Raw genomic sequence first — 27923 nt, forward strand, 5'->3', positions numbered from 1 at the left:
TTTAAACTTTTCAGGATGAGATAACTAAAAAGGATGAACTAGCTGATGAATTGGACTCCTATCTACTTTTTTGACGGAAAGAAGGGATTCACATTTTACAGTAGATCTTGTTCGACGAAGTTTAAAACATTAGAAAAGTGTAAGTATATATTTAAATTTGTTCCTGTTTATGCTTGGCTCAACAGAGACATTTTTGTAGTTTATTTTATTTTGACTAGCTTAATGTATTTTGCTTTTAACGAACGATGTTTATTTTATGCTTTGTCTTGAAATAATACTTTGAACTTTTTCAACTCCAAAAAATTTTCCATGTATAAATCAGTGCCATGAACGATGGAAGATAAGGACGAAAATTTCCGATTGTCTTTCGCGTCTTTTCCGCCCTGCTTTGTTGTGTGCCTTAATTAATGAATGTCTATAGTTCGTAAATGTGTTAATGTGCAGCAATCAGCAGTTTTATTCCATCTTCACGCTAGTATTTAAGTAGTCGGTGTCATGCAATCACTCTTGTTTTGCTTCATTAAGAGATGTTTTATGGTGGCCCTGCAATTGGTCTTTTACTACCGTTTTCTCGTAACTTCTAAACGTGTTTCAGTGTATAAGGCTATTTTTCTCATCAAAGCATACGCTTTACTATGGAATTCTTTATAGGTCGTCTTTGATACAAAACCTGAAACTACATGAAAGTCATTTTGATGTATATATGATTGATTTTTTTTTCAATTAAAGCTCTTCTTTCCCACGAGTAAAAATAAAAATAAAATTTCAAGGTTAAACTTAAGGCATACTTTTTTATTTTTGTTTTAAAAAGTCATATTTTGTTCTAGTTACCAATATTTCAATTCATTTCAGCGTCAACATTTAGTAGCAAATGCATTTTAGTTTTCTTGTTCACCGAAACCCACTTTTGTCTGGATTTCATTAGAAGCATTATAACCATATGCATTCAAACTTGAGATATCTCCTCCTCTAAAATTCAAAATTTAGTGCTTTTTAATATTTTATACTGATCTAGCAAACGTAAAACACGATTCAAAATGTATTCCTTTGTCATTGTTTGAAAATATAGGGAATAGGAACAAAGATTTGAAAAGGTACACGTGAGATTTGCCTCATAGAGCAGATAAATTTTAAAAGATTGAGATTTTTATTTATTATATCAGCATTAATCTAAAAACTTGCATAGCGGAAGTTATAACCAAATAGAAATTCGTATAATGAATGAAAATGCATAACTCTTCGCCATCCCGGAAGTCTTTTTGTCCATATTTCTTAATTATGAACTGCTGGGTTCATTATTCAAAAAGGATACCTCAATTGTTCCCAGGATTTATGTCGTTAGTGACTACAAATTTGTCTTCTACCTCGATTGGTTATCCGTCATTTGTCGCTTATCCCAACATTGCGTACGAGAAGTTGCGGGATCACGTGTTTCCGCTTGACGCATTGGAAACAATAAATAGAATCAGCTGTCTCCAAGAGACCTGCTTCCATTGTAACGTATGCAAAAGCATTATTTTATAATTGATTGTAAAATAAAATAAAATGGAAACGGTTGGGCTAAGAATTTTTGTGAACATGTTTTTGGATATAGAAAGTTTTTCCTATAAATTTCAGTCATTTTAAGTCGAAAATGAATAGGTTTAGTCCAATATCGTCTGATTCGTAAGTATTTTAAGGTATTTCATGAGAATATGCTTTAATATTCAAATGTAAGGTTTTTTAAAAGTGATCATCAAATTATTTTTACATCTAAAATTTTCAAAAACTTTTTCTACTTTGAAAAAATCATCTTTATCATAATTATCACAAGCATCCTTTTATATTTATAAAAAAAAATTTCAGAAATGAGGATAGTCCCGAAGGAAACACAGATGAGGCGTTTGGTCACGTGAAGTCTTCCAAAAAGATGTACGGGTTACTGCTAGAATCGGTTGAAAATTACATTAAAGAAACGTATGGTGAAGATGCCTGGGAGAGAATTCGCAAATTGGCCCGCGTGGAAACGATGGCGTTTTCCACCCATAAGAGGTACTCAGAAACAATCATACCAGACATAGCTCGCGCATGCTCTCTCGTTTTGGACTTGAACGAAGATGATATAATGGACGCCTTCGGTGTGTCGTTTGTGAGTTTTGTTGGTCAGTATGGATACGATAAAATTCTGAGTGTTCTCGGTAGGAACATGAGGGATTTCTTAAATGGACTAGACAATCTCCATGAATATTTACGATTCAGTTATCCAAAACTGAAACCGCCATCTTTCTTTTGCACAAACGAAAGTACAAGCGGATTGACACTTCATTACAGAAGTAAGAGAAAGGGATTCATACACTATGTGAAAGGACAAATTCGACAAGTGGGAAAATTATTTTACAAAATCGAAATTGTCATCGATGTTGTCAGTGTAGAAATTCAAGAAAGTACTACTCATGTAGTATTTAGGTTACATTTTGAAAATAACGCTTACAAAGAGGAATTAGTGAAGCAGCAAGCATTTGCTTCGAACACTCTTCCTTTGAACAGCGTGATGTTTTTTAATCTCTTTCCGTTTCATATTGTCTTCACTAGAAGTTTTGAAATCAAAGGAATTGGCTCAGGGATTGCTGCAGTCTTCCCTTCAGCAAAAGGACAAAAACTTAATACGTTATTTACACTGACCCGTCCACTCATTGATTTTAAATGGGATAAGGTAGGATAAGCATGGTAGAATTAAGACTACTTTTTTTTCACATCTCCAAAGGTTCTTTGAATCAAATGGAGACATACATGTAAGTCTCCAGCCCCAGTGGGACCACCTTAACTGCGGTGTATCTTTAGGCCAAGACCAATAGCAAGAAATGATTTTAATTTGCTTGTGTCTGATTTTAATATTTCTTCAACATATATAATAATTCTTTTGCTTAATATTGGAACCAACAATTCACTGTATTGTAGATTTTAGAACATACAAACAACGTATTTGAATTGAAATCTCACAAATCACCCAAGAGATCAGGGTGCCCTTTTGAGGAAATGGCGAGAGAAGCATTTAAAAAGGGCGCGAAAGAGGAAAAGAAAGAACGCTCTATGAGCAGCTCCGACACACTTAGTAGTAATGGGACAGGTAAGTTATATTACTTTTTCAAGGTCCAGTATCCTTTTTGTTTTTCTAACTAACATCTGCTAAATACCATTGAATTTCCATATTAAAGATCTTTGAATTCTTATTGAAAGGCAAATGGTATCGGCATAATTTTCTATGAAGATGTGATATAAATGATCTCTTTACGAAATATTTTATTTAGGGATCACAGACATTTACTATTATCCTAAGAATGTTTTTTTTTCTCATATCTGTGTTGATGAACCTTAAATAGGGACACTTCGTGACAAGGGAACTGTTGTTGATTTTTAAATTCAGTGAAAACAAGATAGTTAATGTCTTGTTCTATTGTTGCTAACAACATAAGGAGAAATAACATAGCACTATCGCAATTTTTAGCATAATGAATTTTTAACGATAACTTAGGCTCTGCACTTTTGCAGGGCATTTTCATCTTATTTTGTTAAACAGGACGTAATAGTTAACTTAGATAAACGTCATTAAATTATTTGCTAACTAAACGTCCGCCAAATTAAAACAATTAGCCCTTCAAAAGAGCATACAATTATCTTTAAAGTGATTAGAATTTTCCTGAAACACAATTTTTTATATTATTTGCCAAGCATAATATTTTCAAATCAACATCATGAATAGTTTAAAACTGAATTAGAATTTTTGGTGCAACTTATGAGTTTAGCTCGCCCACGTTTTTTTTTTTCTGAAAGAAAAATATATGGCATATGTCTCTCTGAGCTGCCTGTGTGTCTGTCCGTCACATATTTGACTGTTTAACTCCAATAGAAGAATATCAACCAATAATTTGCCACAAACCATATTTTTTTAAGAAATGGTTCAGATTTTTAAAAAAAATAAACAGTCAAATCTCCTATCAAGGAAAGTTAATAATAAATAAATTAAAAGACGAATTTTAATTTTTTTTTCTCAAAGAAACACTAACCAGGTGAAGACATAACAATATTTACTTATGTTAAAGCTTTCAAAGTAAGTGAAGATTTACCCTGGAGCTAAATGGAACCAAAATGGGGGGGGGGGGACAAAGTTTATTAAGCCAACTTCCTATTTTAATCAATGTCTTGTTCTTGTCTAGGCTATTACGTTTGTTTCTACTTAAAAAAAATACGCAACACATCAAGACCTTGCTTGAATCAGGAAGTTTTTCCATAAATCTAAAACTTCCTTTTCTGGATGCCAGCAAAATGCATTGTGATGCATATTTTGATTCAACCAAGATTTCTTGATGATCTTATACAGATACTGCATTATAAAAAAAATATAAAGAGAACTAAAGGAATCATTAAAACCAAAAGATTGATCTTATCGTCAAATTAAACTTTAAATGAATTTGAAGCTGATTGAAAAGCTGTTAGGAATACATTTTTATTGAGGAAGTTTTCTTTAATCATGGAAAGAATATTCTTTCCAGTCAACAGATATTTCATTGATTTTTATTGTTCTTACAGAACTAATAATATTGGTTTTGAATTAATATAATCAAATTCCCGTTAGTTTTCATATTAAACTCGGTTTATTAAAAACCTATTCGGTCATCCATTTACGATTTTGAAAGAAATTATATAAGCTATAATTCTTGTAATTTATCAAGCGCTCAAACTTCAGAAAACTAATAATGGAATAATCTAATAACACTGTCACAAGATATTAATCCGAGCTTAATGATTTACCTCCAGCAAGAGAAAGTTCTCTGAAATTTAGTCAAGATAATGAAAATACAGATTTATGTTTTTTTCTGTATTCTTCATGATGTTTATTAAGGTTTAATTTAGAATAGTAATATGAATACAAAAAGATCAACACCTAAGGAAGAATATTGCTAACATACTTTAATAGAAATGTTAATGGCTTAAGTGTATGGAATAATTAGAAGTAAACTTATAATTTACCGATGTTATGTATCTAATCAACCTGAAAGCAAAATCTGAATAAGGATTTTCATTTTTTGTGCAAAAAATATGTGCAGTTCAACTTAGTCAAAATTAGCACATTGCTGCATTATATTGGGAGCACCATTATTGTCTTCCTACACTATTGGACTTTTGCGAGAAGCTCTGTCTTAAACAGTTGCTTGGACATTTAAACCTGTGTCATGTACGGATGTACAGATTTGACAATATACATTTGTATAAGGAAACCTTTCTAGTGGTCATAGGTACATGGTGTTAGGGGGCACTTACATGTGAAGGCCGGGAGTTGAGTGTAGGGCGGTTGTCGTTTTTGTCAAGGGAAACTTATATGTGCTTTAAAATACCTCTTTGTTTTCGTTTAATTACATGCTGAGCTAAATATTTTATTGTATAAGAGTTTCCGTACATTGTCCTTTTGTAAAAGTAAGCCGTCAACAGTAAAAGTCAGTTCTCCTCGCAAACATCCATTAGGATAGTCACTGTGGCTTTCTTTTAAAATTCAAGATCGATTGTACGGTCATCCTTGTAAATCAGAGGTGTTCATTTTGCGCGGATTTGGATTATATTTCTGGAGAAAAAAAAACAATTGCTTAAAAAGTTATTATTTTGCATAAAGGGTCGAGCATTTGTCAAGATAACTCTTCTTACAGTTTTAAAGATTTTATTTATTTAAAAACCAATTGTAGGTTCATCTTTGTACATTAGAGATCTGCCATTTACTTTGATTTTGGGTTTCTATAAAAAAAAAATGACTGCAGTCTGCAGGTCTGATTGAAAAATAGCCTTATTTTCTGTAAAATCATTGGTATTATAGAATTTAAAACTACAATGTATGATTTCTATTTTTTAATCATTGTACTCGAATAAAGAGCAAAATCTCAACATAGATGGAAAATTCATGAACACTATGTTAGAAGTTATGCCATGATAGAAGGGTGTCAACTTAATTTTCAAACTCTCACATTAATGAAAAATTAAAGTATCAAAACTTTAAGTGTTATTTCCTAATCATATCGAGCAGTTATAATAATAAGATTCACTATTTAGAACAAGAAGAGATCCGAAAGGACAGTATAGAGAAGGAATCCTCGGACGAAGACGACGGACATTATATTCACTTGAAGGGCCAGATGATGTACATGATGGAGTGGGAGTGCATTATATTCCTAGCCACGCCCATGTAAGGTTATGTCATTGAAGTTCTATCCAATCAAACACATTTATTTTCAAATATGCTAAATTTATTCTATGTTTTATAGACACAGGTGATAATGCATGGGGTCAGTTGATTAGATCAAATGGTACTGACTAAAGTTATCTAGAATTTTCTACTCGTATTTCTATTTCAGTCAACCAATTTGTCTAAATTTCTTAGGGTCGGGGGTCCCACAGCTACCAACCGACCTAAATAGTTTACCTTGAGTCGAGAGAGGGTAATGAACATTATTTTAAAGATGGCCCCTTTCGATTTTAACACAAGTTTTGATCCTGTCTTTATAAGATTGGAAGACCCTGACGCCATGTTCCGGACCGGCTTGTATATTAACGATCTCAGTATGCACGACTCCAGCCGTGATCTGGTTCTGGCGGGGACCCAGCAGTCAGCAGAACTTAAACTGGCTCTGGATCAGGTAAGTTTGAAGATACAAACTATCTTAAACGTATTTGTTTCTTTTTTGTTTAAGAAATGTTATATTTAATATAGGAAAAGGGTTCAAAGGGGGTGGGGGGAGACATCTTAAAATGCAATACCAATGCAGTATTCTGAAGTTTATAATATTTTGGTCATCTTTACATTTTTCCAAATGTTAGCACTCATTTTGCAATTTTCTTTAAAATGGAATTTGATATTTTTATATTAACTTACTCCTAATAATTAAAAATGAAATTTGGGACAGATTTTACACTCATCAAACAAACCTTTCCACAGATCATGAAATAACAAGTAAACATATGTTTCCATATATGTTAAATGAATATATCTAATATCCGTTTGTAACGTTTCATTTTTTTTAATTTTAAACTCTTCAGTGTTAGCTTATAAAATGTTTTTAAAATTTTATGGATTTATATGGGTAATCGGTAATGGAAAAAATGTAAACATCTTTGAAAGTCTTCAATATCTTTATTTTTAATTGATTTGATATAAGCATCATTTACGAGAGTTGTTCGAAAAGTTCGTGGACTTCTGTCATATTTTTTTTATTTGACGTCATATGTTATCCAAATTTAGTAGAAATATTTTAACAATGAATTCAAATAATTTGTTTAATTTTTTTTAAATATCACGATTTATTCAAAACTTATCCAGATTTTAAAAATGCAAAAATTGAGACGCAGAACAGGTCAAAATTTATTACATGTAAGTTACAAAAAATACACTAAATAATGTCTTTAGTCATATTCTCTGTATAATGGAGCAAAAACGAAAAGCAACCTAGAAGTTTAAATTTAGAATTGTTTCATCGATTCGTATTCCAAATGATGGCTTAATATTTTGCTTCTTTGAAAAAAAATCAACTTGAGAAGATAGGTAGATCTCGTTGAAAACGACAGAAACGATGACGTTTTTAGAACGTCACGGAGCAGCAGATAACGATGCAATTTTGTGATTTACGCTATGCGCAATGTTGGTGCTATTTACAATTTTAGAATCTGACCAATGAAAATCTTCGGTGATTTTAAAAATATACTCGCGATATGTATGATTTTGGTATGAATGGATAGATTTTCAACAGAACTACCCGTTTCTAGTAATAAAACTAGTGCTAATTGTAACGGGGACCGTTACAGATGTTCCCCAAACGCTCCCCAACTCCCTTTTGGTGCCATATTCCCTGTAAGCTTCATTAAATAAGACAAACTCTATGCATCTGAGATTTTAACAACATTTAAAAAGAAGTGTACAAAAATCATTTAAACTTTAGCATTGCACGCGTGCACATGTGAATGCATTTGCGTAATGACCATATCATCTTGTCTACACAATCTATATTTTTAATACACTGAATATTAAAGTATTTAATCCAAAATTATTTAAAAAATACGCTCATTCAAGTGTATGTTTGATTTTACTCATTTCACGTGCACGCACGTGCATACATGAGCATGGTGACCATACCTTCTTGTAGAAGTCCATTTCATCTATCTATGTTCTAAATTCCACCCCGTTTGGGTGAAAACTAAGGGAGTTATAGCTGTTTAAAGTTTCAGCCAATCAGATTGCAGCACATAAACACGCACGTGTATGCATGTGCATGGTGACCATACCTATTTGTAGAAGTCCATTATATCTATCTATGTTCCAGATCCCATCCTGTTTGGTTGAAAACCAAGGGAGTTATAGCTGTTTAAAGTTTCAGCCAATCAGATTGCAGCGCACGTGCATGCACGTGTTTTCATGATAATTGCTTTATTTCATGTTGTAGGATATCCTAATGCATGACTATGTTCAAAATTTCAAAGGATTTCGTCAAAAAACAAGAAAGATATTGAGACTTTAGTTGCAGCCAATCAGAGCGAAGTGCACGTGCATGCGCGTGAGATCTTGCTATTTTCATCATGTCGTCATGTATATACTACTAATATATCCTCACATTATGAGTTTCAAAGCAATTCATCTAAAAATAGAACAGTTGTGGCTATATCTATTATATTGGTCATTTCACTTGTTGCACGTGCACGCTCTTGCAAGCACGTGCGCGCAAAATGATCTTGATTCCGCAAATCTACATAACATGTCTACTAACCCTAAAAAGGTTTTACCTACATCGGACGAACAGTTTACAAGATCATTCCCGGACAAAAAAGTTCCAGGAAGAAGAAGAAGAAGAAAAATAATAATAACTAGATGCGTTCTTGTTGCTGGAGCAACAAGCGGTCTTCCGACCGACTTTTCGTTAGAGTTCTATCCTGCGTCATCCCATGAAATAGATTTCAGAATGTATTTTTTGTTTACGTTTATTCACAGCAGTCTCTCAATATACATCATGATAATTACAGGTATTCCTCAAAATATCTCAAAAAATAGCTTTTAAAAATCGGCAAAATATTCCATCCATGTTATAAAAGAGATTAAAGTCATTTGCAAGTGAAAAAAGACATAAACAAAGAAAAAATTTTTGCAACGCCCCCGCCGGGATTCGAACCCCCAACAGTGCGACAAAGTTTGGTTCGGACATATCTTTTTAATAGATGCGCGCATCAAGATACTAAACACATATTTAGAATTCTCATAAGACACACTATAAACCCTCTAAATTCTAAAGAAAAATATTGAAAAACAAAAAAGTTGAGAAATGGGACTTTTTGAATTCACTTCCGTTAGCGACCGGAAGTGCCGACGACGAAAAATAAAGGTCGTTCCCCATAATGGAGTTCGATGATCTATCACCTCAGTAAGTTTCACTTTCATATCTTTAGCCGTTCTCGAGAAAACTGCTGGACAAAATGCCTTTTAAAAAATACAAAAATCCCCAAAAATCGCGAACGAAAGTGAATTTTGAAAAAATGAAAAACACGTCTGGAGATATTCTCATGATGCATCATCCCTGTAAAAATCTTGGAAATCCGTCCACACACAGCTGAGATATCGCCCTAACTATGAAAAAAGAAAAATAATAATAATAATAATAATAAAAAACAGACGAATAACAGTAAGGTCTTCCGAAGGAAGTCGGAAGACCTTAATAACTAGATTTGAAACTCGTTGCGAGCAACGAGAGGTCTTCCGTCAGATTCAGGAAAGAAACGTAAAATCGAGCTGAAAAGTAAAAATAATTTGCACACGAAGAGGATTGAACACAAGTCGCCAACATGAAATTAGAATACGCTTAATAGTATGCTATTGGGACCTCTGCTGCAAATCTACTTTTACATATATTTCCGAAAAAGTGCTTCTGACTTAGAATTATGAAAGACGGGTCAGTATTCAAAATTTACCATTTATACTCAATAACTTGAATCACATCATTGAGTAAAAAACGTTAATATAAACTCCATTAAGCGATCTTTCCAAAAATAGGTCTCTTACTTTTGTCTTTTCTATTAGTTAAATATGACACAAGTGTGCCAGGAAAAATCCGTGGTTAAGTTTTATATTTCCGACATTCATTGATATTCTTTATTGAGAAAGTATTGCTTATAACTATCATTTAGATCTGTTATTCCGTGCTGCTCAAAAGATATTAGATATCGAATTTCATTTGCACATTCGGTCTTTTCTTTTTCTACTTTGAGAACCAGCCAAATCCAATAATAGAAGACATTAGTTTGACACAGAATTGCAACGTAATTACGACGTGACAAGCCAAGTATTCATTTACATTTCATTTATCCTTATGTTAACTTCGTTCAAGCAAACGCTAAGCTGCCCCCGTAAACCCCTATTGCGAAATGTCGGAGTTGACAGAGAGAGGCGCCATTTTGGACCCGCTTCAAATTTTTAAATGCGAATTTCTCGAGATTGGCTTTTTCAATTCTAAAACAAATTACACATTTTGCATTCTGTAAAGAGTCTCTATTAACCAGATAAATATCAAAGAAAAATAATGAAAAACAAAAAAGTTGAAAATTTTGATTATTTTAATTCGCTTCCGGTAGCGACTGGAAGTACTGACGACACACGAAAAGGACATTCCGCATATCTAGAAGTCATGCCCTATGTTCTCCAACAAGTCTCCAGTTCATATCTTTAGTAGTTCCTTAGATCTCGAACTGACAAAATTTCATTTTAAAATCAGGAAAATGGCCATAACTTGGCACCAAAAACGAATTGTTCCAAAATTCTTCCAAAATTAACAATGGCATATAAGAACACATCATCCCTGAAAGTTTGATGAAAAACCAATGAATAGTTCTCGAGATATCGCGTGCACAAAATTTGTCTAAAAAATAAGAATAATAACTAGATAGGATCTCGTTGCTCGCAACGAGAGGTCTTCCGTCCGTTTTAGGAAAAGAACCCCACGTAAAATCGAGCTGAAAAGAGATTCAAAATTTTGGTCACAAGGAGGATTGAAACCATGTCGCCAACCTTAATGCGCTTTTTTTTTTACTTTTATATCCCCAACGCGCTAACCATTAAGCTATTGGGAGTACTGCTCTAAATATACTTGTGTATACCACGGTACTTTTGCAACAGTTCACCTGTCTAAGAATTATAAAAAGCATTCATAATTTCGCGCCAAACGCCACGAGTAAATATTCGCGCCTTTTCTTTGGACTGATCTATTAGATAGGTATGATAGCATCAATTAAATTTTTAAAATAAAACATTCTTAGTGCCTTTATTTTATTTTGACGTTAAGAAAGTATATGTAACAAATTATACACATTACATATCGTATCTAGCCCAGTTACACTAATAAAGCAGTGAAACGGAAATTAAGTTTTAAGATTGACACTCAATTGCAACGTACTACTGTAACGTGTCGGATCTGAGCGGTCAGTAGGTCCGTGCTCGGATTACCGAGTTTTACTGGGGATATGATTGAATGCAATATATACAAATAATAATATGACACCTGCCTGGTGTCTTTAAATCAAATGACCTAAGTGCTTTGTATAATTATATATCTTCAGTTAATACCGGCACCTGCCTGGTGCCATATGATAATTGCCTCACTATACTCGTACAACTGACTATATAAGTCAACATCTATCTGCATGGTACCTCTTGATTTAGCCTTTAACATCTCCCTGGTATATAACTGCTTACCAAGTTGCCTATATAACTCTAGCCAAGTGGCTACAATATACTTACACAGTATGATTTAACTTTGTAAGAGCTTCTCTGTCCTAATGACAAACCTATAGCTAATGTCACAAAGCTACATTTTAACTAGTCACTGACTACGGCAACTTTGCACAATCCTATTTGATTGATACTGTACCAAAATGAAAGCACAAGCCAGTTGGCTGTACTGCCCCCTTGTACCTCAACTTAATCAATGATCATAAGTTATCAGATATCATATTGATAAAATAAAACAGATTGCCTTTCTTTTGGCAACACTATTATTATTTTCTAACAGAACATCATTTATCAATAATACTTGTATAATTCTTTAGTCAATTGACCAATTAATTACAATATTTACATTGATTATCTATTATAATATAAACAAATAACGGGAGGTAACTCCTCCAACCATTTCACTACTACGTGAGAGTCGAAGTAGTTTTTTACATTTCATGTTTCCTTATGTCAGAATGGTTTAATCAAACGCTCAGCTGCCTCCATAAACCCCTACTCGCGAAATGGCGGAGTTGACAGAGACAGCCGCCATTTTGGACCCGCTTCAGATTTTTGAATGCTAATATCTAGAGTTTAGATTTATCAACATTCAAACAAATTATATAGTAAGCATTATAAGAAGGACTTCTATTAACATACCAAAAATAAATGAAAAATACTGAAAAACAAAAAAGTTAAAAAATACAATTTTTTTTAATTTGCATCTCGTAACAACCGGAAGTACTGACGACGCACGAGAAGGTGATTCCTCAAACCACAAAGTGACAAACTATCGTCTTCAATAAGTCTCCAGGTCATAACTTCAGCCATTTTCGTGAAAAAGGGGCGACAAAATTGCATTTGAAAATCAGGAAATTGTCCATAACTTGGCACCGGAAGCAATTTTTTCAAATTTCTCTTCGGATGTAACAACTTCATATAATGACACATATTTTGTGAAAGTTTCATGAAAAAACACTGAATAGTTTTCGAGAAATCGCCTGTACAAAATTTTGTCAAAAAAAAGAATAATAATAAGAACTAGATTTAAAACTCGTTGCGAGCAACGAGAGGTCTTCCGTCCGATTCCGGAAAGGAAACGTAAAATCGATCTGAAAAAGTAAAAAAAATTGCACACAAGGAGGATTGAACCCAAGTCGCCAGCATGAAATACCAACGCACTAAATATTACGCTATCGGGACCTCTACTCTAAATCTACTTGTATATATTAATAAAACAGTGCTTCTCTCTTAAAATTATGAAAGGCGGTTCAATTTTCAAAATTTAGCGCCAAACGCCAATAGTTTATCTTTGCTGCTTTTCTCTGGAATGTTCTATTAAAAAGGTGTGATAGCTTCAATGAAATTAAAAAAGAACGTTCTTATAGCCGTAGATCCGAGGATTAGAAAGTATATTTAACACATTTTACAAATTCCATATTTTATATATGCATGTAACACTAAAGCAGTGAAACGGTTATGAAATTTTAACTTTTTTCAATTTCCTGTTTATTCCCAAAGTGAACTATCACGATTAGTTAATCGAAAAAGGTTGAAACGTTTCGCCATGGCTCGCCCTACGACGGTCAAGGAATCAGATATCATTAATGCTCAATAATATGAATCAAGTCTTTGAGATAAGAATGCTAAAATAAACTCCATGAAGCGATCTTTTAAAAAATCATTTTCTTATTTTTGTCTTAGTTATTAGTTTAATATGAAACAAGTGTGAATAGAAAAAAACAGTGGTTAAGATATAAACTTGCAATATAACTTGATATTCTTTTTTGAGAAAGTATTACTTATAAGTATGATTTAAAATCTGTTTTTCCGTGATGCACAAAAGATATTAGGTATCAAATCTCATTTGCACATTTAGTCTTTTCATTTTTCTACTTTGAAAACCAGCCAAAACCAATTATAGAAGACGTTAGTTTGACATAGAACTGCAACGTAACAACGACGTGACAATCGAAGTATTCCTTTACATTTCATTTATCCTTATGTTACTTTCGTTTAAGCAAACGCTCTGCTGCCCCATTGCGAAATACCGGAGACAGCCGCCATTTTGGACCCGCTTCAGATTTTCGAATGCTTATATCTGGAGTTTAGATTTATCAATATTCAAACAAATTATATAGTAAGCATTATAAGAAGAGTCTCTATTTACATACCAAAAATAAATGAAAAATATTGAAAAACAAAAAAGTTAGAAAATACACTTTCTTTCAATGTACACCTCGTAGCGACCGGAAGTAATGACGACGCACGAAAAGGCGATTCTGCAAACCACAAAGTCATGATCTATCATCTCCAATAAGTCTCCAGTTCATATCTTCAGCCTTTTTCGATAAAAGTGCGCGACAAAATCGCATTTTAAAATCAGGAAATTGTCCATAACTTGGCACCAGAAGCGAATTTTCCAAATCTTTCTTCGGATGTAACAACTTCATGTAATGACACATATTTTGTGAAAGTTTCATGAAAAACCGCTGAATAGTTTTCGAGAAATCGCCTGCACAAAATTTTGTCAAAAAATAATAATAATAATAATAATAAGAACTAGAAACGATCTCGTTGCGAACAACGAGAGGTCTTCCGTCCGATTCTGGAAAAAAAACTCGTAAAGTCGAGCTGAGAAGTGATTAAAAATTTTGGTCACAAATTGAATCCAGGTCGCCAGCGTGAAAATCCAATCCGCTTTTTCCCCCTTTTATCCCCAAAGCGCTAACCATTACCCTATTGGGAGTACTGCTCTAAATGTACTTGTGTGTACTTTTGCTACAGTACACCTGTCTAAGAATTATAAAAGACGGGCCATTATTCATAATTTCGCGCCAAACGCCACGTTAAATCTTTGCGCCTTTTCTTTGGACTGATCTATTAAATAGGTGTGATAGCTTCAATAAAATTAAGAAAAAAGAACGTTCTCATAGCCTATATTTCGAGGTTAAGAAAATATATTTAACACACTGTACACATTCTATAGAAAAGTAACACAAAAGCAGTGAAATGACTATAATTTAATTTCCCGTCTCAGAACTGAACTATGCCGATTAGTTACACTTTCATAAAAAGGTTGAAATGTTTCGCCGAAAAACATGCCTAGCTCTACGACAGTCAAGGAATCAGATACCATTTATGTTTAATAAATTCATTCAGATCTTTGAGAAAAGAATGTTAATATAAACTCCACTAGACGATCTTATTAAAATGGTTTTCTTATTTTTGTCTTTTCTATTCGTTTAATATCACACAAGTGTGCATGGGAAAAACAGTGGTTATACGTTTTATACTTACTATATACATGCATCGATATTGTTTCTTGAAAAACTATAACTTATACATGTAACTATGATTTAAGATCTGTTTTTCCGTCTTTCAAAACAAATGATATTATAGGTATCTCTCATTGCACATTTAGTCTTTTCTTTTTCTACTTTGAGAACCAACCAAAACCAGTTACAGAAGACGTTTGAGAAGACCCTGGAATAAATCTTTAGTTTGACACAGAATTGTAACGTTATTACTACGTGATCTATTAACGCGCAAACCATTAAGCTATTGGGAGCACTGCTCTAAATATACTTGTGTATACATTTGCAACAGCACACCTGTCTAAGAATTATAAAAGGCGGGCCACTATTGATAATGTCGCGCCAAACGCCACGAGGAAATATTCGCGCCTTTTCTTTGGACTGATCTATTAAATAGGTGTGATAGCTTCAATGAAATTAAATAAATAAAACGTTCTTATCGCCTTTATGACTTGACATGATACCAAATAAATACTACTACTACTACTACTTTATTTTATTTCGACGTTAAGAAGGTATATTTAACACATTGTACACATTATATATCGTATCTAGCCCATTTAAACTAAAGCAGTGAAACGGAAATTAAGTTTTAAGATTGACACGTAATTACAACGTACTACTACGTGAAAGTCGAAGTAATTTTTTACATTTCATGTATCCTTATGTCAGAATGGTTTAATCAAACGCTCAGCTGCCTCCATAAACCCCTACTCGCGAAATGGCGGAGTTGACAGAGGCAGACGCCATCTTGGACCCGCTTCAGATTTTCAAATATTAATATCTAGAGTTAAGATTAACCAATATTCAAACAACTTATACAGTAAGCATCAATAGAAAAGTCTCTATTAATACTCCAAAAATAAATTAAAAATATTGAAAAACAAAAAAGTTAGAAAATACGAATTTTTCAATTCGCATCTCCTAACGACAGGAAGTATTGACGACGAACGAAAGGTTGCGTCCTGGATAGTATATATCACGATTTATAATCCCTGAAAGTTTCATATTGATATCTTTTACCGTTTTTGAGTTTAATCGTGGACAAAATGTCATTTTAATTTCAGAAAATTGTCCGTAACTTGGCACCGGAAGTGAGTTTCCAAATTTTCTCTCGGATATACTAAATTCATGTAACAACACATCTGTCCTGAAAATTTTATGTAATTTCATCCAGTAGTCTTCGAGAAATCGCGTGCACAAAATTAGAAAGTCAAAAAAATAAGAATAATAATAATAATAAGAAACAATAGAATCACTATAAGGTCTTCCGTGAAGACGGAAGACCTTAATAATAATAATAAGAAACAATAGAATCACTATAAGGTCTTCCGTGAAGACGGAAGACCTTAATAATAAGAAACAGTAGAATCACTATAAGGTCTTCCTTGAAGACGGAAGACCTTAATAATAAGAAACAGTAGAATCACTATAAGGTCTTCCGTGAAGACGGAAGACCTTAATAAGAAACAGAGTAAAAACAATATGTTCCCCAACTTTGTTTGGGGAACATAATAACATCTAAATAATTTGTATGCAAAAAGTTGAATTTTAAAACGCAAATAAAAGGTATTTTAAGCGTGTAACGCGTTACATTTTTTAGCAGGGATTTTTCGTGTGTAGAGCGTTCAAAAGTGAATCTAGATTTTTCAATTTCCTCACAAAACAAGAGCAATCCTTGTCATTTGTGACTTCATAAACGATTTTGCATTAAATGTTGACAAGAAATGGAAAGCGATAGTTTTTACAGATGAAGAATCCGTAACGCTCTTCATTAAAAACGTGCATTTGAATATAAACAATAAATTGACTCATTTCCAAGAAACTTTTTATAGAAACAAAATATATCAAAATAATGTGCCTTTTCTATAGATTTGAAATATTTCATTGATGTTGATATCAAACTGCATGCTTTGAAGCTAGTAATTGGACTACAAGTTCAACAGAAATGTCCAGCGTCTATAATGACGTGCAAAAATAAGACAATGCCTTTTTTCGAGTCGTTAAATTATATTGTTTTCCCCATCGACTACAGGAATAATTGAATGTTCAAAATGTGCTACTCTAAACGGTTAGATTGAATGTCAGATTAAAAAATTTATTCCATTGATTAATATTTTACGCAACATTTAGGAGGTTCAACATATTTGTCCAGTGGACGTTCTTGACGGGTAAAATTCCTTCTGCATCAACGTAATACATGAAAATGCGTTTAAGATTGCTTCGAAAAATGAACAAAATTTATCATATATATACAAATCCAAAGCGCCCTTTATGTTATAAGTTTCATTATATAAATAATCTATGACTTTTTAAACTCGTATTTCAAGTACAAAGAGATAGCGATAGGGTATCAGTCAAGCAAGTAACACTATAGGAAGCATTACGTCAATTTTTCCGTAACACTATGAAAGCGTAACGTCAAACGTCACCAACATCGCGCATAACGTCTCAGGGAAAATCCTGAATAAACTCTTAAAATGTTGGAGGAATGAAAAAAATATGTTCCAATCGAGTTGTGCACGTGTGGACAAATAGTACAGGCAGTATTCCAGTGACAGAGACTCTGTATCGATGAGGATATTTCTGCGAAGAAACGGTTTAACTGTAAAAATCTGAACAGCAACTTTAAAAAGTTGGAACTTCAAGGAAAGATATATGCGCTTCAGAGTTGCTTATCCTGTGAAAGCAGAGTTAAGTAATAAAACAAATTAAAACCCTAAGAAAAGGAAATTAAACATCGAAAACAATTGTTAAAAAATGTCCAGTATTGGAAAAAGGTTTTTAAATGAGTGGATATTGAATAATACTGTGTGAAATGTATAAGGGATAGTATTTTTTAGAAATTCTTCAAGCTATGTTTTGACGTTACATTGCCGTGTTGTGTGCTCCGCGGGTACAAAAAATTTTAAAATGAAGTATATTGATTTCTGTTTAATCTAATGGAATGGAACTTTACACATCAACAAAAACAATATTTTTACATATTATATTGTGCTTATTTTAAATTTCTAGTGAGTAATATAACGAAGATTGGCATCGTCCACGAACTTTTCGAACAACCCTCGTATTATTAAAAATAAGCCAAAAATGTTTAACAATCCATGCTTCATTTTTTTCTCTGTGTCTTTAAATTTTACATTTGAAGTTCATCATAGTAATTTTTTTGCATAGTTGATTTCTTTTTCTCCTTTTGGTATTGTTGGATTGTATTCACAATGTCCCATTTTTTTTTTCAATTCAAGAATTTGATATTCTGCTGAAATTGTTAAGTTATATTACCATTATCTGTACAACTATGAATTAGGTCTTGCAGTACTGTGACATTTATTACAATATTGACTTCCAGCTTGACAGCTGAATTCTAAGTCATCCTCCTTTCGCTGAGGTTTTTCCAAACTTGTTTCAGGATACCGGGTCAGACGTAATTAAAATCTATGCAAATCAGGGTTTGTTTGGTTAGATCAGATGGATTATCCTTTAAGAACTTACGCCAGCCTTCATTTACTGGAACTCGTTAAAGTAGCCATATTTGTTCTGTTCTCCTTAACAATCACTTGTAGGGAGTGTATTTAGTTCAGGATTTTTAGAAAAATTGAGAAATTATTCAATGAGTACATCTTCATTTACCCACTGAAATTACTTGACATTGCTTCATGCATTGTTTTTGACAAAACAACGTAGGATTGTAAAGACCATGATTAAGCAATACTATCGGATGGGAAATTTCCAATATCGTATCTTTGATTGTGGGAAATCCTAGTTAATGACTTACCGTACATGCTGCTAATGCACCATTGACATTACAGCAATTACCAGTAATTATATTCTTGTAAACACAAACGCATTTAGAAAGTTCATTAACTGTCATCAAAGAACAAAAGCTTGAAGTTGCCTAAAGATTATATCGGGTACCTTCTGCTCTCTCTGATTCTTTCAGTACACAAGTTCAAAAATATCCCAAGGCAGGTCCTGTAATAAGAAAATAAAGTATATTTTTAACGATGCTGCACTATACATACACAAAAGGTGTGAAAAGTTCATCTCTCGGGAGAAAAGATAACAATTATCTATTTTGGAACATGATTCTAATTTTATGATTTTTAACATAAAAAAGTTTATTCTGACATCGTCTGTAGCTGATATACAACTAATTAAGTCACTGCAAGACGATCCTCAATCGAACCCTGTGACCAAGTCTGCACTTTTGTTATTTGAATCATTTTACGGAAAATATTTAGTGTCGTAAAGAAGTGGATTTGCATTTAAGAGAATCCTATATCATAGTCTTCAATATCATTGCCCCTGTATGCTGGCAGTAGACTCGAAAACTGGGGATTATTCTTTATAATTGGTAATTCTTTATTCCATTGGCAATAAAAATGTACAATAGCTCATGCATTTTAGACCTTATTTTCCTTTTATGTATTATCCTAATTAACTTTTTATTTGTCTTTTATTATGTATCATATCGAGCTGTCCCAAAATCTCGTCTCTGTAATTCAATAAACGATGAATTGTGAGACAGCAGCCAAAGCCTTTGACAGGCAAAATAAAAAAAAACTACTTTTGATAAACAGAAAGCTTAATTATTCATTGGAATCTATGAGATATAATATACAGTAGAAACGTACAAAAACTATTGAGGAACATTTTGTTTTCATTTTGGTGAACAATGGTATAAAAACCGAACATTGACCAATTGCAAAAATCTTGAAACTAAAATTCAAATCTGTGAGGAGGGCATAAAACAAAGATCCCTAGAAATCCCAGAGATGGAATCAGGGGCCTAGGAGAAGAGAGATTCCTTTGTTGATTTGTAACAACTGTTGTAAACTCTATGTTTTGAATAGATAGACGTAATGTTCCGTAACCAAATTCAGTATAAAAACCAAAGCTTATAATTAAAGATTGATAAGAAAACATCTACCAAAATACGGGCCAACGATAGATTATATTTGCGTACAAGGTCATTATAACGACCATGGAATTTACGAAATTATTACATTCCCTATTTTATCCACTTATTTATCAGAAGCCTGTCTCGGTTGAAAAAATAATCGTATCGGAGCATGGCCGTGGGTAGGAAATAAGTTAAGATGTAGACATCATATGGAGGTGATAGCAGGATATTACTACATAAGTAAGGAAAGTTGACGATGGAAATGATGAAGTTATGTCGTGTATCATACAATTTAGTTGTCGGTTGGCCTTACCGTCCATAGTCATTAAAACAAACAAATATGACAGATTCTGATGTTTCCTTCGTTTTAAGTTTTACTGGATATATCTCATTGACATATGAATGAAAGTATATGTAACTTTTGTTAGCTGATTATAAATCTTCGATAAATTTAAATGACGAGTTGAAGGCCAAATAATTTCTCCAAATATAGAAATTTCCTGATAAATTCTGCTTAATAGAAATGTAAAAAGAGATCGGCTAATAAAGAAGCACAATCATGCCCATCGGAATTCTATTACATAAAGACTACATAAAAAATTATCTCAAAGGGAAACTTCAGCATCCTTTTAATATCAACTTCAGAGTACTTGTGTTCAGAAGTAGATGTCAATGTTATTGAATTTAAAGACCTTTAGGCGATCATCTTAAAAGGGAAGGTCCTAATTAAATAAAGTAAGAATCATCTTCCGACATACATGGAGGCTTTAAAGAGCATAATGTACTGGGCGACATGCACAAAAACAAACACTAGTAATTTTCAGGTGTACAGAAAAGAATTTAGTGCGAATGTAATGAGGGTCTAATTGTTTATTGACGTAAAACAAAAAAAAAATCAAAGGAATCATCATTAATATGGTGTACTTTTTATTATCGATGTCCATCACTGAGCATACGCCTTGGTGCATTGATAGAAAGACCTATCACATTCAAATGCGTTTTGGTTGTCGCTATGCAGTTATGTACATTTGTTTTCTAGTTTGATATATAAGGTTAAGTTAACTTACTTTGGTACTTCATCCTTATAATTAATGAAATTACATGTATTGCACAAAATAAACATATTTTCAAAAACAAAGTCCTCCTTTATATTCCTTAATCAAAATGACCCCTGTTTCGTTTCCTCAAACACAATGTAACGGCGAGTAAATAACATTAATTAAGTCAGTTTATTGCATATGACAAGTGAAATGCCCATATTTATTGCAACAGGAACAACAGAAAAGCAAGATTCTAGAGGAGAGTATGAAGAAACTAGATGCCGAGATGAAGAGAACGGACTCGCTCCTCTACCAGATGATACCAAAACCAGTGGCGGATCGACTGAGGCGGGGTGAGCCTGCAATAACCACATGTCAGGTATTAATGTACCAAAAAATTTCTTTGCACAAAAGCATGAAACATATTTTCAAAGTTTTACATAATGCAAATTCATCATATGTCTTTATAAAAATGACGTAAAATATGGATTTTAAAAAGTGCAGAAAGTTGTAGCATACTTTCAGGATTAGTTGAGTACATTTAATTTACCTTCAGATAAAGTTATCTTGATTCATCTGAGCCACCTCAGTCGTAATTTTTTAAAATTTATTTTCTAAACTGAAAATAAACATGAATAATGAAAAGTACTTAGGTGAATATCGCTGAGTATTAGGTCCCTAGATAATAAAATCTAAAAAAAAAAAAAAAAATACAAGTCAGAATTGATTTTCAAAAAGAGAGATAAAAAGACGGACTATCAAATTTAATTAAGCATTGAAAAAGCATTGGTTTTTATGATTGGAATTTAATTTCAATATAGTAACACCTTATAAAAAATTATTTTTAATTTTTTTTTCTAATTTTAACTTCTGGGCAAACAGAGAATTATTTTCAACTTGTATCCCAGTGCTGTTAAGTTTTTTTTTTTTGATTCAAATAAGATTATATTCTTTCTTTTTTTAATACTGACTTCTGCTTTACTTCATATTTTTTGAATGCAGCACACTCTAAAAATATTTTGGGAAATAGAAGATTAGCTTTATCTAATGAAAGAATAACTCGAGTCTATCTTATTCCACTTTGAAACCTCTCTATGAACTTTCAACATATTAATGTACATGTATAACTTTACACATCAATCCACGTTTTGGCAAATATGACGTTAACCATTATTTTGTTAAACTTGAACATAAATGCATTGTTTTTTTTTCATATGATAGACTCAAGCAAGCTAGGTGAGATAGAAGTGTGATAAAAGCAAGCTACGAAAACAAACTTAGGTGAATAAGACGAGACTTTAATTTGTGGCATAGGTTAAAGTTTATGCTAATTATATAATACATATTTTAAAAAAAAACACATAATTGCCATTGTTTCATGCAAGATATGAAATAAATGGAGATAACAATCAATATTCAAGTGCAAAAGTCCTTTAAACAATGCACATTTTGGAGCAGAGCAAACAAGAAACTCGAAAACATCAGAGGTGGGATGAGATACCTTTGAGAAATGAACATTCCCTGCCACCCTGCCGATCGGAAAATAATTTATTACATATATTATCCAGTTTAGAATAAAAATCCATCATGGACACCATTCTTAACATAAATATGAAATGATCGTCGCCTCGAAGATGGTTAGTTTTTCATGTTACAAGATTATGGAAGGGCATTGATATTTTTTCCCCTTGTGTCTTGCTCTGTCAGTTAGCATTTACCAGTAAATCTTACCTATATGGATTATTGTGAAGAAAGTGAAGGTCTTGTGAGGTCAACGGGTTATCATCGAAAGAAATCTTAGTTAAAAACACATCTGGGGATCGGTTCTACAAAAAGAACAAAAACATTAATTTATTCTAAAATCTTGAGAAACGAATGATTGTGTTTAAAAAAAATTGCATTTAATATGAACTTGAGTAATGAACAATAAATAATTTAATTCTGTTTGTATTCTTGTCTCTCATTGGTTGATTTCCAAAAAGGAACGCATAACATTTTGTATAATCTGGTTTGGTATGGGGACACACCCCCTTGACAACCAGCTGAATCATCTGTATCCATCAATCCCCTCATTTCCAGTCCTTCGGATTCATGAAAAATTCCAGATTTAATGAATGTACCTTTAACTTCAAACAGTTGCTCGATCTTACCTCATGTAAACAAGCATCATGGCTGCTAGATCTATGTATCAGTTTTTACCTCCCCTTGCTTCCCATCACTTCCGTTACTAGAGTTGTATTATTGCGCGGTAAATTTGAACTAATAAAAACAACACAATTTTACATCCCCAGTTGTTTAATTATTTTAAAATTAAATTATAAGGAATGACTCTAATTCTTGGCCAGATTATCGAGTATAATATGGTTTGGGTCAGTTTACGCTTTTTTATAATCCGCTTCGCGGATTATAAAGCGTAAACTGACCCAAACCGTATTATACTCGATAATCTGGCCAAGAATTAGAGTCATTCCTTAAATAATTTAGCTTTGAAAAACAAAAAAAAAGTTATCCAGAAAGTTACAAAGTTAAATTTTGGCCTAAGTCGAAGTTCTTTTGCAGAATGGGTCATTGTAATACGGAACCTCTTGCAAGTAGACATAATAATTGAAACTTTTATGGATAATATCAATTGATCTGTATACGGTAAATCAGAATTCAGATTCTGCAAGTGACCAATATTTTCTGGAAGAGACACTGGGGAGTTCCACACTGGCAATAGTTCATTTACTGTTCTAATCCTGCAAGTGATGCTACACATTACCTTTATTTTTTCTATGAATCAATTATGTTTGGGAGCAGGTCCCTTTCTCAGTTCTTGCTTCCACTGCCAGTCTTACATTCATCTGAGCTTTGCCTCCTAGAATACAAAATTTTAGTCAAATAAATATGTCTTACGATGACAGAGTTTGAAAAAAAAGATACCACTAAGGATAGGCATTAAAGACATTTATATGAAAATTCAAAAGTTTGAAAAAAAATCCGACACTGATCATACATGAATAATGTATTTGGAGTATGCACCTGAACAGCAATATTACATCATTTTCTGTAGATCTCAAAGATATTATGATCCGTGGGTAAATTTCTGAAAGAGATTCGTTGCCATGTCCACAATGAGCTTACTTACACAATGTGTCATTGGGTGATACATTCGACTAATGTTAAAGCTATGCAAATGACCAATATTTCACAGATGAATGATCATTTTAAAGAATTCTTGTAGATTTTTTTTAAATTACACATGCATTTTCTATGTTGTGGAAATTAAAATGTTAATCGACCTTGTATCTGCACTACAAACGAAAAGTGAGAAAGATTTTTTTACTTTGAGTTTAACAGTGTTACATGTAGTTTGCGTAGTCTTTGCTCCATTTTTGTATTATTTAGTGGGCTTTCGAGCTTGAATACTATTCGTTATCCCCATGTATTTCATTGATAAATAGATGAAATGTGTCAGCGAGAATAAGTTTCTGGTGATCAAAACAAAACGCTCTAGAGTATATAAATTACAAAGTGGTCTCTAGAATGCAGCTTAAAATAGATTGAAAGTAGAACACTTTTCAAATAAATCTGTGTAAACATATCAATGTCATCAAGTCAAAATAGAATTTATAGCTTTTTTTCACGCTGCCAATGATCACAATAAAACCAGAGAGAGCCTTAATTATTAAAGTTAACAAGAATTTTTACATTTTGAAAATGGAAAGCTAACAGGTTGCGCCAAGAGGGAAACATACATTTTAAGTGAAAATACATCAATGGGTCCACGTGGATTGTGGAAACTATAAAGTCTCATTTAAGAAGAGGTCCTTTAATTCGTTTGAAAGGAAGGTTTATAGATGCTTGAGTATAATCGGACTATCTATTTTGAATAATTGCCTGATCTCAAGAAAGCTTTGAAATTAAAACGTTTTTTTTTTTTTTTTATTGTTATTCTTTACGATACCGTGTAAATCACAGTTGCGTGTATACTGTCATTGCAAACAGTAATGAGTTCAACTGATTTTCCTCTTACATAAACTATTTTATGTTATGTAAGGGTGCAAAATGCACATAAAAGTTTTCTACTAGCTTTCTTTGATATTAAGTGTTGTCTTTTTCAATCGTTTGCACGGAAGTAAATAATAAAAGGTTTCAAATAAATAGACTGCTTTGTTAAGTGGCATTGATGAAATCTTTTTCCAACTGGAAAAGTGATTTGCATTTTATTTACATTAAGTGTCTCCAAGAAAGTTTACTTAATGCCTTGTCAAAATAAATTAATCCTGTGCCCTTTTGAAAATATTATTAACAATTACAATTCTTCTAATTTTAGAGATTAATACGAAAACTGTGAGATACAGATAAAAACAAACATGTAAATGCTATTATGGCAGATAAAAATATTGACACATTTGACACAGGTTTTCGACAATGTAACGATTCTGTTCAGTGATGTGGTTGGCTTCACGTCCATATGCAGTCAAATCTCTCCAATGGAGGTTGTTTGCATGCTGAATGCTATGTACACAAAGTTCGACCAACTCAGCGAGCGTCACGGGGTCTATAAGGTGAGCTTACTTAGTAATAAGCCTTTTTCAAAGACAGGGTTAGATTTTCCCGCAAGGTTTAACTTAAGAATTTTACAAAAAATCAGAAGTATTTTTTTTTCAAAACATACATGTATTTGTAATTGTAAAAAATTGAACGTAAGATTTCATCTAGAAAAAACTAGTACTTGTAAATATCTAAAAAAAAAAAAAAAAAAAAGATATGTATGAAAAAGAAAATGTATAAAAGTTTCGGGTAAGCGGGTGCAATACAATTTAAGCAAGCTTCTGAAAGTCTTACGTCAGAATCACGTTCGTGAAAGTAGACTGGAAACAATTTAAAGACAAACAGTTCTTATTAAGACTACACTTTTAAAACACTTACGAGAGGTTTTAGACCTTCCATTAAGTTACAACACATTTTGCACTCAAAGATATTGGCAAAGGAATACCTGTAGACGATTACAGTAAACCCTTTATCTATGCTAGGTGGAGACAATTGGTGACGCCTACATGGTGGTGTCCGGCGCCCCGGAGATAACGCCCTACCACGCCCTTAACATCTGTAACATGGCCCTGGACATGATCTCCTCCATGGTGGAACTGTCTGATCCCTCCACAGGGGGACACATGAGAATTCGTGTCGGTAAGGCTTCAATATCGGAATTCAAAGTTGTAATGCATGAAGTTAACGAGGAAGTAAAATTTGTTTTATGTAACAAGAAGGAAAATTGAAACTCGCGCTTGTCAGAGAATTAATAACTAAAGTAAAAAACTATTACTGAAAGAACGAAAATTAAATATTTCAAAAATTTTAATTCTTATATAATTATATAAATTTTTAAGATTGATTATAACTTGTTTTTCACCTCTATTTTTTTTATACAAACCCTATTTTCTTCTAAATTGTTGACCCGTGTTTTCCAAGGAATACACAGCGGGACGACTGTTGCGGGGGTGGTGGGGATAAAGATGCCTCGGTACTGTCTGTTTGGGGACACAGTCAATACAGCATCGAGGATGGAGACAAACGGAGAGGTAATACGCCCACAGACACCCACATCAACATTTAGCGAAGAAATATAACATTTTCCACATTAAATCTTCAGTATACTGTATCTTTTGATCAATGATTGGTGTTTCTGTTAAAGGCTATGAAGATCCACATCAGTCAAACCACCTGGGATCACATCAAAGACCACCCGTATCAAGTGGAAGAACGTGGATCCATCCCCATTAAGGTAAAGATTTATGACTACTTTAAGTAACGTTCTGTTTTGGTACTAATAAGTCTTTCGTGGAGACTAGTCCTTCGGACGGACTGAGATTTCTTGTTGCAGTAAGCGCTGGCACAATATATATCCCTCACTGTTCAATGGCCCTGACTGCCAAGTTTAGGTCTATAATTTGCAGCTCTCCACGGACAAGTGGCTGCGTCTCAATTTGAATGAAAAAAATCTCGAAAGTGGCGTGGAACAAAAAGGAAACAAACAAACTAAGAACTGTTTTGTTTTTATAGGGAAAGGGAAGTATGAAATCCTATTGGTTGCTTTATTTAGATGCCAACGACGACGCTTTGCCAAAATCTGTTACGAACACCCCAAAGAGGGAATTAAAACATACCCCTTCACTGGACAATAGAAGTCTCTACTCTCCTATATCCTTTGATGATATTCCACGGAAACGATCCATGGATGCCTCTCTAGATATTATTAAACAAAATGAACGAAACAATTCACTAGAGCAATCATCCCATGGTAAGAGGAATGGTTCTCTGGATATGGTGACTTCTCCTTTTCGGGGAGTGGAGAAACAGGGCAGTTATTCACCACAGGGAGACAGACAGTTTAACTTCACTAAACCTTCCCCCGACATCCATAATGGTGACAGTCCAAAGGTTAAATTTACAACGGAGAACAACCACGGGTTTAGAGGAAATGGCAAAGGCTTTCTCGGAGAAGAGAAAAGTTCCTTGTGTCAAATTTTGTGAATATTTGGAAACGATTTATCGCAAAGAACTGGAAAAAATCCACACAATGTGTTCCCTTCCAAACTTTTGAATTTTGTGCGTGCCGTCTATCATATGAAAACGATATTTCTATTGGAAGTCAAATGCTCACAACCCCTTTAATTGTTGTTTTAACCATCTGTGATATCTCTCTCCATTTCGTTTCGATCCTTTCGTTGAAATATACATGTATCATGTATATATGTGTATTTTGAAATGGAGAGAGAAAAATTAACAGTATCCTAAATAAATTCCTTAATGTTTTTTTTTTATAAAAACCATATGCATTGTTTCAAAATACGAAACATTGTTTTGTTTGTTTTGCGATGAAGCAAAGTTTAAATATTTATCCACAACAATTT

The 27923-nt window shown here is 33.1% G+C and overlaps 1 protein-coding gene across 2 annotated transcripts; it reads left to right on the top strand.

The window, feature by feature from the left end:
* LOC134282164 (soluble guanylate cyclase 88E-like) lies at positions 1–27923 on the top strand. 2 transcript variants are annotated; one of them, XM_062764604.1, is made up of 11 exons: positions 1–139; positions 1846–2692; positions 2938–3106; positions 6076–6208; positions 6530–6659; positions 21257–21403; positions 25428–25574; positions 26043–26199; positions 26482–26591; positions 26705–26794; positions 27073–27922. In XM_062764604.1, the coding sequence occupies exons 2-11, from the start codon at positions 1910–1912 to the stop codon at positions 27541–27543; spliced, it is 2337 nt and encodes a 778-aa protein (XP_062620588.1). In that variant the 5' UTR covers positions 1–139; positions 1846–1909; the 3' UTR covers positions 27544–27922. The 2 variants fall into 2 exon arrangements, with proteins under 2 accessions (XP_062620588.1, XP_062620589.1); XM_062764605.1 differs by lacking the exon at positions 1–139 and having other exon boundaries at positions 1852–2692; positions 27073–27923.

This window comes from Saccostrea cucullata, unplaced genomic scaffold (assembly GCF_032062105.1).
Source record: "Saccostrea cucullata isolate Sc308-1 unplaced genomic scaffold, CSIRO_AGI_Scuc_v1 ctg5274, whole genome shotgun sequence".
NCBI lineage: Eukaryota > Metazoa > Mollusca > Bivalvia > Ostreida > Ostreidae > Saccostrea > Saccostrea cuccullata.